Source organism: Cyprinodon variegatus, unplaced genomic scaffold (assembly GCF_000732505.1).
Source record: "Cyprinodon variegatus isolate N-32 unplaced genomic scaffold, C_variegatus-1.0 Scaffold671, whole genome shotgun sequence".
Lineage (NCBI taxonomy): Eukaryota > Metazoa > Chordata > Actinopteri > Cyprinodontiformes > Cyprinodontidae > Cyprinodon > Cyprinodon variegatus.
Genome location: NW_015151124.1, coordinates 186,810 through 200,166, shown reverse-complemented (window position 1 = coordinate 200,166; position 13,357 = coordinate 186,810). Strand labels below are relative to the sequence as shown.

The window sequence follows — 13,357 nt, the reverse complement described above, 5'->3', positions numbered from 1 at the left end:
TATATATATATATATATATATATATATATCGGATATTGAACAATATGTTCAATAATATGACATAAAAGCTTCAAAATAATATGCGCAAAACCCATTTCTCTCACCACGTTCATAGGCAATAAAAAGACCTCACTGTTAATGTTTTTTTGCATGCCTGGTGCATTATTTGAAATTATGTACTCAGTCATAGAAAACAATTGCAAACAGGGTCACAGGGTGGAAAATGGGCTGCGGCAGACACTTGTCTGAGCGTTTGTGCCTGCTGACCTTAAAGAGAACGCAGTGCAATCAGAATTAATGACAGGCTCGGGGTCTCTGGGCCCTTTACCTTGTGAGAGTAGTAAAAGGCAATGATGCCCAGTGGCCAGAAGCAGCAGAGCATGGAAAAGATGGCCAGGCCCAAGTAGTCCCGAGGGGGCAGCACGATGAAGTTGTCCTCACTTTCACTGTCACTGGAGCTGTCACTCTGGAAAACAGCACATTTACAGAGATCAATAAAAGCAGAAATAAGATTTTAGAATGCTTTAAAATGCGTATTTTAAAGTGGAAAAAAAAGAAAATGAGGCTTTGATTTTGACCTAAACACCTACAGAATGTATGAATAAGTTAGAGTGACATGCAAGTGTCAGATGTTCTTTGAACTTCTTCAAAGTGTTGTATCTTAACAAGACACATCATCCCATTTCTATGTTTCCTGCTCCTTCCCTTTCTTCTCCGGACAGGGTCTCTGCCCTTGTTTTCCAAAACCACCTAGGACAGGACGTATTCAGTCGGCTGGAACCAATTTGGTGCCTCTGTCAACACCCATGAACAGGGTGACAGATAACTCAGGATTAACGGATTGTTCCATCATCATGAGGTGACACAAGACACAGTGAGAAGACAGTGTCATTTATGTACTAAATTGCTTTTCCAGCCTGAGAGAGCTTCACAATCCTTCCTTAATGTGCAAAGCGTCTTACAGGGCAGAGAGTGTTCAGCAGGCTGCATATACTGTCCCTTAATGCTAAAATTCAAAGCCACAGGCTCTGCAGCCTAATGAATGGAGGATTTAAATGCTGCTCTGACTTACATGTACCCATCGGGCCTACAGCAACAATAGCAGTGTGATAGTCTGAGTGACCTTTAAGAGGGGGAGGCTATACTTTTCACTGCTGTCCCAGAGACTTAGAGGAGGTTTCTCTGAATAAATAGCCTCCATAAGGAGCAGGTTTCATTTGTGAGGCGTGCTGCTGCCTTCAAGGATCGAAGAAACGGACAAAAAAAGGAGAGTGGGAAAAAAAAATCAATGCAAAAGGCAGGACCTGAAGCAAGCGTTTTACAGGTAATTAAGTCTGGGAAGAAAGAAGTGAGGAGACATTGAAGCATGCAAAGTTATCCTTGTTGTGTGTCAATTTTCTCTTCTATCCTCTGAACTAAACAAACAGCACAATTAAATACTTTCAACTAATTTGGCAAAAATCATTAGAGGTACTTTTCAATACATTAAAAGTTTAATATTTAAACTTATATCAATTTAGTTTTTTTTCACACACAATGATGCAAAGGCAAATGATTGATTTTGTTAGTCAAAGATCAAAATTCAGTGGCTCAGGCAATTTCAAAGGATCAATTGATTTAAACATAATTCAGAACCATGTTGTTACAGTCACTCACATCATGGCCTACACAAGTGTGAAAAAGACTGATAATTTGAACAACCAGTAAGCATAAGGAGGACAAGTTAAGAAATTTCATCTCTAAAGAAGCTGTTCTTTTTTTCTTTTTTTTTAACCAAAGTATATATATAGGGTAGAAAATTAAGGGAAAGGACAAAAAGATTCTTGAAATATCAGAAAAATTACAGGATAAATTAAATAAGTTTATTTCAAAAAGAGATGTTGGCCTACTTTAATGCAAGTCCATTGCTTAGCATAGGAACCAATTTCTTGGAAGGGACTCCAGATGCAGGCTATGAGTTTGTGGTTTAATTGCATAGTAGGTTGGTTTGAGTTTCCCTAAGCTTGTCTATTCTTCTTGATGGTAGCCTACAATTACTGAGATTTGCTTACTGCAACAGTTGTTATTATTTATCATTTTGGCAGGAAAATGGTATTTTAATTTTATTACAACGTGCTGTAGATTGCCCCAAAATAATCACTAACTGCAAACCTTCATACTGGACCTCAGAAAACTTTGATTATGTGCATTGCTTGCTGAGGTATTCAAATAGCTTCAGTGGTCAAATTTGCTCTGTGTAGAAATACTCTTTTGGTTTCACATAATGAATTTTCATTAGCTGTAAGACAATAAACAGATTTAGGACAAAAAAATTGTATTTGTCAATTTCTCATAACTAGAATGTACCTGTATTTATATGGTTTGGGGAAACAGGAGATTTGAACACTTTTACAAGCAGTTTAGAAATGGCAAGCTTTGCCAAGGAAAGGTTCCCTGTTATCTGTCTTATGAACTCAGCCCACATGAACCAAACAGCTGGTCACCACTGCATAAAAATAATCTACAAACACGTGTAATCCTTTGTTATCTCTGTGGCGAACACCTGATAACAGTACATAGAGACTAATGCATTCAGTCCTCCAGACAGTCTCTTTGAGTCCAGCTCCTGTTGGCTGGCTTTGCTGCTCTCCCTGGACCTGTCTGTCTGTATAACTGATGGGGGCTCCACTGAGACATTGAACCTTTAACAAACCCTGTCACGGTTCTCTCCAATGCCTTGTTGGCCTCAGGAGGGGACAGTCGCCTCAACACAGATGCCACCCTGTTGACTGAGGGCAGCATGGGATTTTGCCATTATTTTTCTCCTGTCAAACTCATATCAAACATCTGTGTGTTTAGCTATATTTTCCATTTTGTTGCAGAAAATAGTTTAATTTCCTGGTAAATTTTTAATTTCTTGTATTGCTTTTCATTTCTTTTTTTTATTCTTATTTTGATATCCATAAGCTTTAGACCTCCACCTATTTTGTATAACTCAAAGAGGAGTGTTGAAAAGTGAATGAAACAAGTACTTGTGTCATGATCTTGGCGCTAATGTCTGGTCTGATTATTCATTTCATTCACTTTCCTAGCTCCGCCCAGTACTCATTACCTTTCATCTTATCCACCTGCTTCAGCCTCTATTTCCCCAGCCTTCTAACCAGTTATAAGTTCCAGGTTATTCAAGCCTTTGGTGAGAGTTCTCTAGCGTACCTGATTGGGTCCTGATTGTCTGATCCTGACCCATTCTGCCTCTGGACCTGTGAGCCTGCTTGTTCCCGCTCTAATCTGTTTGCCTGACCTGTCCTCGGACTCCTGCTGAATTTCTGCCTGTCTGTGTACCGAACCTGGAACTGATTCCCGACACCGTCCTGGATTTCCCTTCAGTACCTCTTCGGACCTCTGATCTCCTGGCTCTGACCCGCAGCCATGTCCTTGACACCGGCCTGGCTTCACCTTCTGGATTATCCTGCCTTGTTTTGTCTGCTCGGTTCTGATCTCCTGCCTGTTCTCCAACCTCTGGGACTTCAGTGTCTGGGACTCTCTTGGCAGTGCCTGCCGCGTCTTATTGGCAGCCGACTGGCTCGAACCAACAGACCACAGACTCAACTATAAGACCAGGTTAGTGACTCATTATCATCCTCCGCCAGATAGACGTGGTCACTAACGTGTGTTCTCCCTCTGCAGGGGATCCTGACTTAGACTCTGCCGTTCCATCATAAATAAACATTTTATTAAAATCGTCTTTCAGACAGTCTTTCCTGTTAGGATCCTCAGGCTTGCCCTCCAGAGGGCGCCGAGGATCCTCTTCTGCTCTGTGTTTTTCCCTTAGGGTTGAGTTACTGTGGGGATCTGGAGACTACCCTCTGTTTCCAGCAGAGTGCGCCGTGGGTCTTCTGGAGCTGGAACCTTCCTGCACACCTGTTCCTAATCCTCTCATCAGAAGACCTCTCCTTTATAAGCTCCTGCCTGACCTTGATTCCACGCCGCAGTGTTGATCTTTGTTGGTTAGCGTCCTGAGCCTCTGTGACAGAAGAATCTTGGTTATCTCTAGAGTGAGATCAGATTCTAACTCTTCCTTGTTTCTGCCTCACAGGAATCCTGTCTCCTTGTGAAGCTCTGGATGAGCTTAACCTGTCTCCTCGTGAAGCTCTGGATGAGCTTAACCTGTCTCCTCGTGAAGCTCTGGAAGAGCAGTCCCTCTGGCAATCTGTCTCTGGCCTGCAGCTCTGGGAGAGCTGCATCACAGGAAACTAGTCTCAAGCCAGAAGCTCTAGGAGAGTCTAACCAGCTAATCTGCCCTGGTGAGCCAACCCGAAGATTCCTACGTGGATGAAGCCTGAAGACTTCTGTGTGGAGTTTCCCTAGAGGTTCCCACGTGGATTTTCCCTTGTTGTTCCCTGCTAAGAGCTGGAAGCTCAGCCTGAGTAATCCTTTGTGTTTTCCTCTGATGTTCTCTGCTGTGAGCTGGAAGCTCAAACCCAGGACTGCCAGGCTAAGCCTAAAGCTAAATGCTTAGCTTCACATGAACTCAGCTACCAGCCATCTCCCGTTCCCCGTACAGACCCCAGTGAACCAGTCCCCTGCCTGAACTGTTTCAGTTATTATCCATGTGCTTATGTCATTAAATAAGCTCTTTGGACTTTTACCAGTGTCTCTGTGAGTGTTCTGCATCTTGGGCTTAACTTTAGAAAACCCATCATGACATTTCCACCTTAAATACTTGTGTCCTTTTGTTCTGAGCCTGACATACTTACATTGGAGCTAGAAAGCCACGTTTGTTCTTAGTTTGTTTTTTGTTTTTTAAATCAAAGCTCTATTCATCAGATTTATTTGTGTTTATTTGAACTGAAACTTTGGCTCAAGGCTTACCTGCTACAAGGGTCATGCATCAGTCGAGTCGAGCCTAATTCCCTCAAAGCAGGACATTAGTTTCAGCATTAATGGAGCTTGCTTCAGTGTCCCTATCCATCTGCCAGGCCTCCGAGTGACAGGAGCTGGCGCGATCATCAGCTCAGTTAGGGTGCTATACTTCTTCCTCTGCCAGCTCAGAGCCCTGGGTATTTTATAAGCGTCCTTGCTTAAAATTAGTTTTTCTACACTTCTGAAAAGACTTTAGCTGCTTTTCTTTTTCTCTCATTTTAAGGGAGTTTTGCTCCACACACTAAAAGGGTCAGGACTAATTAGGTCAGCAAGGCAATTTTCTTGGAAATTAATAAAACAAAAGAAGACTAATATGCTGCATGAAAATTTCAGGAGCCTAAGTAAGTAAACCTTCTTCAGAGAAATTATAATAATATTACATGATACTATTGTACATTTTCTTTTACATTATTAAACTCAATACTAAATGTAAAATAATCTTTAGTTTTATTCAGAAACTTATCAAAAGCAGTCTTTTAAACATTGAAAAACACACAATATTTGTGTGGCAGAAACCAAATGCTACTTCATCCTGGACCCACACCATTCCCACTCGGACACATTATCCGGTGGGAATGGTTTTCACAGAAAAAACAGGGAATTAGATCAGAGCTGATGGCTATATAGGTAAATATAAACTCCAGAAATGCTGGAAGAAAACTTTTTTGCTGCAGCAAGACTTGATACTAGGGCACATTTTGACCCCCTCTGGAGACAATGACCCTAAATATGCCATTGGAGTGTGATAAATAAAATCACTGAATTATCTCCTCATGCAGTCATGCTCTTTTCAATATGCCTCAGCTCATTAAGAGGACAGTGGGCTTCATAGATTGGAGTTTGATAGTGGTTTGATCTAATTCATGTTCACAGACGATTTCTCTCCAACCTGATGAACTTGAGCTATATTTAAGCTTTGCCAATAAATGTCTGTCCTTATAAAAGCAATGCTGGAAAAGAAAGTTCCAGACCTCTTGCTGTGACTAAAATAAAAGTTGATTTTATACTGTAGGCTGCACGTTGGTGAAGAATTAATCCCTTACAACAAGCAGGTCCTGGGTTCAAAATCTGTGCCTGTTCTGTTAATGCATGCATGGGTTCCTTTAAGGTGCTTTGGCTTTCCTCACAGTCCAAAAACATGGTTTGATACTTGGTCTCTATAAAATGGTTAAGGTGTAAGTGTGTCTGTACATGGTTGTTTATCCTGTATGTCTGTGTGTTCCCCTGTGGTAATCTATGGAACAGCCTCTAGCATGTAAACTGCCTAATGCTCACCAGATACACCACAAACCTATTTGAACAAGTGAGCATAAACAATGGATGAATGCCTAGTATTTGACTTCACTATTATCCACTACTCTATGATGATTAATTGCATAAAATTCCCATTAAAAAAATTTAAGTTTGTGGTAGCATTAGGAACAAAATGTAAAAGATCCAAGGGTTATAAATACCTTTACAACGAAATGTCTCAAGTTAGGATTCAAAGGTTGTGTTTCTTTATTAGCTCAATTTATTTCATGTGAGAGAATGTTAAGATGGCAATTAGCACTTAAGATCTCAACCTCTCATGTATGAAAAAAACATCTATAAGTATTTGAAAAGAGTAATAAGAAAATTCCCCTTTCAAATGTTTAGCTCTAGAGACAGAACTTTAGATAATGGCTTTGCTTATCAGGAGTCTCTCTGAGGAACTACCTTCAGTATAGACTTTAAAGGTAGACACCATCTTAATTTTTAAAACAGAAATTAAAACCTCCTCTTTTGGGTGAACATAGCCTACCACTTAAGTCAGGCTGGTATAAATGAAATGCTGAGCTGCAGCCACTGGGTCTTTTTATCCATGTAGCTATTTTTGGCTTTATATAAATTTTTACTGATGGTGTGTTTCTATTGCTTCCTTTCCTGGCTATTCCTTGAATGTCTTTAGATGTTTTCGTTCTTTGTGCTTTTATATCAGTTTAGATGTTATATTGTAGTAAATACATAAAGCATAACTGAATAAAACTGTATCCTGTTACTGGAGCAAAGACTACTGCCACGCCTGCTAAATAAAGATGATTTGTTTTTTTGTGTGATCCCAAACCTCATACTCAGGACACTGCTCCTCCTCCACCTCGTATGACACCGTCTGGATCTTAAGGTCCTTCTCTCCCTGCACACTGATGTCCACTGTGTTTTCTGACGGAACTCCAAATGAAACAGTGTCTTTACACTCGGTGAAAGTGGTCTCAAAGCTCTCATTCTTAGAGTCCTTGCTGTGGAGGCTGACGTTGTCCTTGAACAGGATGAAGTTGGGTCTGTAAAAAGCCTCCACAGCTAGATGGAGAGAGGTTGCATCCAGGAACTGGGGGGGCTTGTGCTTGCTGCTGGTTCCAGTGTAGTAGTAATCAATTAGGCTGTCCTGGTATGGCTGGTTTGAGTAGTCACACTGATACCCCTGGTAGTCATTCTGGAGCTCATGTCTTGTGGCTTTGTCAAGTAGGGGGTTTTGAAGCTCGCTCAGGCTCTCCATGACTTATGGACTGGATTAAAATGTGGAGCTCCAATGAATTTCCGTCAGTCTGGTGGCTGCAAATAGAAAAAAAATAATTAAACAAATTTATTCACCAACATTAAAACAAAAGTAACCCCAAAACACTGTGGCACATTCCTCTTAAATTAGGCATTGCTTTGGAGTTTAGCTAAATCTGAAAACAAAGCTTTCGGGTTTGGGTATATTTCTAGTAGTTCATTGCAGGAAGTGTTTCATTTACATTGGCAACAGGCGTTCCTCTCACAAGCTTTCAGCAGACTGAGGCATGAAATCACCATCTGCTGCATGTTCTACTGTTGCATCACTTACACAGTTCCATAGTTCATACAAACATGAAAAAACATCCCTCAAAGGTGTTAACATTGGCTATACTGAAACCTTAGGAAAACAAAGCAGGTCCTGCTGTCAGAAAATGATTGGTACTGTATACTGATTGTTTTGTTTTTCTAATGCTCTCACACATCCAGAGGTTGAATGAGAAAGACAAGTTAAATTGATTGTTTAGGATTTTAAGTGAAGTTCTGATAGAGATGTATAGACAGCCATTATTGTTTTAGGGGCTTACAGCTAGTCTACAGTAAGAAGACTAAAGATGACTTCAGCCATCTTAAAACAACTAAAGTTCCTGATATCTCATAGCAGCGTATATAAATTCTAGTTTTTAAATCTTTTAAACCATGGTCTCGTTTTCAGTAGGAGGTTAATTACACAGAAGCTGAGTTTTGTTTTTTATGAGAAATTGAGGTAGGAGGCAGTGAGCCACCGGTAATCTTTCAGTTGAAGAGGCATAACCTTTTTCCTTCCAGATGTCTGAGAAAATCATCATTGGTTTAATAAAAAGGTTAGTTGAAAAATATAGAAGTCAGAGTGAAAAATACTCTGGATAATACTGAAGAAGGGCAAACATAAGGTACGACAGTACAAGTCTGATGCAGAAAAAAAGGGCTTCAATGACAGGGAAAACAAATGTTTTATTTAAGACAAAAACTGTATAAAGACAACAGTGATTTTCATAAAAGACTAATATATCTGTAAATAAATTCAGCCCATGCCTTTATTGGACCGCTTTTTTCAGACTAACTGTAAATAAGACCACTAATGCAGTGTAATCTAAAAATAAAATAATCTCTGCCTATAATATGTCAACCTTTATCATCAGTAAACCAATTCTGTCACATTGTTCTGATAATAAAGACGAGCTTATCAGACCTTGCCATTATTTGCACAATTTCTAGCATGGTGTGATATTACTTTGCACTTTAAAATAACATCAGTGATGTTTTAAAATATTCAATATTCAAACGGGATGCTATGGTAACGTCTATTTTTTTTTAACAGGTAGATTTTCATAGCTGTAGGCAGGAAGGATCTCCTGTAGCTGTCTGTCTTGCAGAGGAAGTGGAGAAGCCTTTGACTGAAGACAGTCTGTTTTTGTTTAACAGTCTTTTGAAGAATATGCCCAGTGCTGTCTAAAATAATCTTATTTTATTTAAAATCATTCTTTGTGAAATAATCTAAACAGGTTCTAGTGGAGTTCCTAAAACAGAGCCGGCATTCTTTATTAGATTGTTAAGCTTTGTCAAATCTCTGCTCTGATGCTGTTACCCCAGCAGATGATGGGAGAAGAGATCAAACTCTTCACAACAGATTATAGAATATACTGTATGCAGCATCTTGCTGCAATCACTGAATGAGCTAAACTTCCTTAAGAAGTAAGAAGTAGATGACTCGGCTCTGTCCCTTCTTGTAGACGGCTTCATTTGCATCTCCAGTCCAGTTTGTTGTCCTGGTGAATACTCATCAATACCTCCACTTCTTCTCCCATGATAGGATTTGACTTGTTACTGTTTCTTCTAAAATCTATTATCTTTTTTTTTTGTCACTCAGGATCAGATTATTTCCACAGTATATCACAAAGCAGTTTGCCAGCAGTTGTCCATCTATGACCTGAGCAACAACTGTAGACGACTCTGTCTTCTCCTGGAAGTCAGAGATGTGCAAAGTAAAAAGGAATGGTGGAAGAACCGTCACTTGTTGTGCTCCTGTGTCGCTGACTAGTTCATTAGTGGGGAGGGGTGTTCTAGTGGTTAGGGCATAGAGCTTAGAATCCTGAGGTTGCGAGTTCGAAACCCACTCTGACAGATGGCCACCTTGGCTCCCTGAGCAAAGACTCTTAACCCCACACTGCTCCCCGGGCACCGAAAATGGCTGCCCACTGCTCCCCAAGGGGATAGGTTAAATGCAGAGAGGGAATTTTGTTGTGCTTTACTTGTGACAGTGTAATGACAGTAAAATGCAGTGAGAAAAAAAGAAATGACAGTTCGCCTTTTACACTTTCAGGTATATATTTCCTGAGATCTAAAAAAGGACCTGCTGCTTTTAATTATACCTTTTGTTTGATAACAAAAATATAACCAAGCTGGATTAGAAGCACCAATAGCAGTCTACAGACTGACCAACTTCATCTATCTCCACTCCACCACCAGTTTCAGGCCTGGGGGGGAAACAGCCCCATTCTTTGTTCTTGTTCATTCATATCTATCAAAATGAAGTGCTATGTTTCCTGCCGAGGTCTGAGCGCCAAAGACAAAGTAATTGTATCAATAAATTTCTCATAATTGTCTTTTCGTGTGAGTTTCTCAGATTGAAATAGCGTTATAGGGATAGTTATATAGCAACATACTGAAATGGTGGCTCATACAGTATCTAATCATTCCTTTTGCTCTTTCTTTGTCTATCCAAAGTTTTCCAGATTTAGATATATGACATTTTCCTGTTTTTGAATACTGCTTTCAGACAAAGATTTGTACTTTCTAAGAGAGCCACATGAACAACCTCAGACATCTGCGATTATGCTTTTGTTTCTCTTGGAGTTATTTGATTAGTGAAATTAATGAGGACTTCCAATCATTAATTAATCCTTTACTGGGTTTTTAAACATGCACCAAAAGATGAACATTAAAAGTTTATATGGTCAGAGCAGAAACCTGATCAGTTAGCAACACATTTATGTTTGTTGCATCGCTTAACTTTTATATCAGACAGTTACTTTGAGTGGAAATATTTTGCATTGTTCCATTACAGATGATTATCATTCACATCCACTGCAGACGGGATGATGACATGTTCTTACTGCATAACATTAGCAGACATCTCTGTGAGGTTTTTGGAGGTTTGGTTGTCTCCAATAGTCAAGCCATTAGACTACAGAAGACATCAAAACAAAGGAAGGAATTCTTCAATTGCTTTTATGCTTTATCTAAGAAGAATTTCCTAATTCCACTGCTTTTACATGTGTGCATCGAAGTAAAAAATAAATGATAATGGATACAATAAAAAAAATTCAAGGCATTTTTTTTTGCTCAAATGAAATTAAAGATGCTTCAGAGCTTCCTATAAGAAGAGTATAATTTTAGTTTTTAACATAACCCTGGACTATACTCTATTGTCTCTAAATTTAACGATTTAGAGCCATAAAATGTATTTTACTTTTCATCTATTTGAATTCATCCATCTTTTAAACTGCTTTATTTATGCAATGTCACAGGGGTGCTGCTTCTAGGGTGCAGCCTGAACAGGTGGCTAATCTATCACAGGGAAACAGGGAATCGTTGAAGCACCTAAAAACCTGTATTCAGTTAGAGAAACCAGAAAATGGGATATTTTCTTGCCTTTTTGAAGTTAGAACATGCTTTCAAATCTCATCATAATACCTGAAATCCAATCCTGTCTTATGTTCACTGCAGGACTACTTAAAGAGAATTACTTCATAAATCCAGAACTATTCCTTTGATTAAAAAAGCAAAAGAGTAAAAAGAATATGTGCAATCAAAAGCATTTCCTGATTTGAGTAAATAAATGGGCTGTTTTGTGTTTCAAACCCAACGCCATCAAGTCTGATAGTCCTAAATCTAGCAAATCCATCTCTCATGATTTAATTGATAATACAATTAAATCACATCCAGTGAGGCAGTAGCACTGAATTAATATTAACCAAGAAACAAGCTCTACCAGATGACAAGAAAGAAGAAAAACTGTACAGGGCATGATTTATGAGACAGACATTCAGAGGCGGAGATGACCTACCGATGTGCAGCAGACCTTTAAAACCTCTGACCTCAAGAGAGCCAAAACTCAGGCAGCCAAGCTTGATTTCACAGCTGTTTGCTGTGGAGATGCCTGACTAATATGGACTGAATCTGAGCCTACATGCACACACATACCCCACACACACAATAATGAGACTCAATACAACAAAGTGTCCATCCTCACATGCCTCCAAGGATGAGCTCAACACCAGATAACAAGGAATTCCATTACACACTACATTAGACAAGAAAAGCCACAACACACATCCAAGAATAAGTGCACTTGAGTGAGGGCTCACACTCCAGGGTTAATAATAATCTCTGTTATATTAGACCGCAGCAGTTTCTACTTCATCGTGTCTAATTGTATCCAAACAGGATTTTTTTTTTCCAATTTTGAGATACGTAGCTTCACTTAAAAGTGATAAACTAAATGCGCAAAACAATGAGCGCAGGTGATTTTTCAAATCAGAATCATAATTCTGTGATCACTAAATAGACATAAAAGAATATGGATCCTGTTTGCGCACAAAACAAGGTGGATTATACAGATAACTTACCAACAGGAGATTTGCTCAGCATTGTTCCTCAGCGCAGCTGAGCTGACAGAGAGGCATTGACCAACCGACCATCCTCTACCTCAGATTCCGCTCAGTTTGGAGAAAAAAATACCATTGCAGTGCAAGATATCCGTGTGGGTAAAATGGTAAAATTTCTCGGACTTGGCGCGCTGAATCCTGCATGTCATGGCACTACTGGCGCTGCTGCGTCTGGCTGGTTGATTTTACGCACAGTCTATCTCTCTGAGCGCCAAACAACTCCGACGAAGGCAGCTCCGACTCCAGCGGAGTTAGTGGTTGTGGGCGGTGCGCTGTAAAATCTACTGTCGACTTCACGTCTCCGAACTTGGTTGCTTGTGCATATCTCCCTGAGTTCACACAGTTAGTCTACCGGCTGAGGTATTTTTACGCACTCCCGCGTCTAATGGTTCCGGTTGCACAAGCTGTCCTTTATTGGCTCCTGAGAAAGCTACTTATACCTGTTTTATGTCATATGAGCCTCTTGGGCTGATTTCTTTCACAATCTGCTTGAGTGTTATTCATCCCCAGCTGAGAACGCCCACGTTGTGAAAGAGCCAAACAACAAAATGCTCCCTCACTCCTATGCATCCATCTCTCTCTTTACATGAAGAACTGCATTCAAGCTGATTCCATATATAGCTCAAAATGAAAACATTATTAGAATAAACGCCTCTCTTGGTTTGACTAATGTTTGAAAATCTGTGCATTCTCATGAACCTGACACTATAGATGTTAACTTATGACTTACAGCAATCTATCCCTAGAACATTGTTTACCTAACACATAATCCCTTACATAAGGTCCATTAAAGGTTAGAGCCTTTGCATTGAGAAAGTACACTGCCTGGCCCAAAAAAAAAGTTGCCATGTGAATTCAACTAAGCAAATAGGTATGAGCCTCTTATGGGATAAATACTGCATGGGCGATTATCTTTCAGCTGGTAACAAGTTATTTAACCCCAACTGGTGCAATGACTTGCTTCTCATTTCCTAAACAACCATGTCGAAAGACACATCCCGTGGTCGTGGAAAAGATGTTAGTCTGTTTGAGAAGGGTCAAATCATTGGCATGCATCAAGCAGAGAAAACATCTACAGTAAAGAGATTGTAGAAACTACTAAAATTGGGTTAAGAACTGTCCAATGCATTATTAAAAACTGGAAGAAATGTGGCCGGAAAAAAATCCTGAATGATCGTGATCGGCGATCATTTAAACGTGTGGTGAGATCAAATCGAAGAAAAACAACAGTA

General features: G+C 39.8%; 1 protein-coding gene across 1 annotated transcript in view; it reads right to left on the bottom strand.

Moving 5' to 3' along the window:
* The window catches only part of syndig1l (synapse differentiation inducing 1-like), a 15,624-nt gene extending 3,029 nt beyond the window's left edge, over nt 1-12,595 (bottom strand). The window contains exons 1-3 of the mRNA XM_015394088.1: nt 12,087-12,595; nt 6,989-7,473; nt 329-466 (exon numbers count right to left, since the gene is read on the bottom strand). Of these exons, the coding sequence (XP_015249574.1) occupies nt 329-466; nt 6,989-7,417 (567 nt within the window). The 5' untranslated portion in view covers nt 7,418-7,473; nt 12,087-12,595. The remainder of the gene's footprint in view (nt 1-328; nt 467-6,988; nt 7,474-12,086) is intronic.
* Nucleotides 12,596-13,357: the final 762 nt, after the last annotated feature.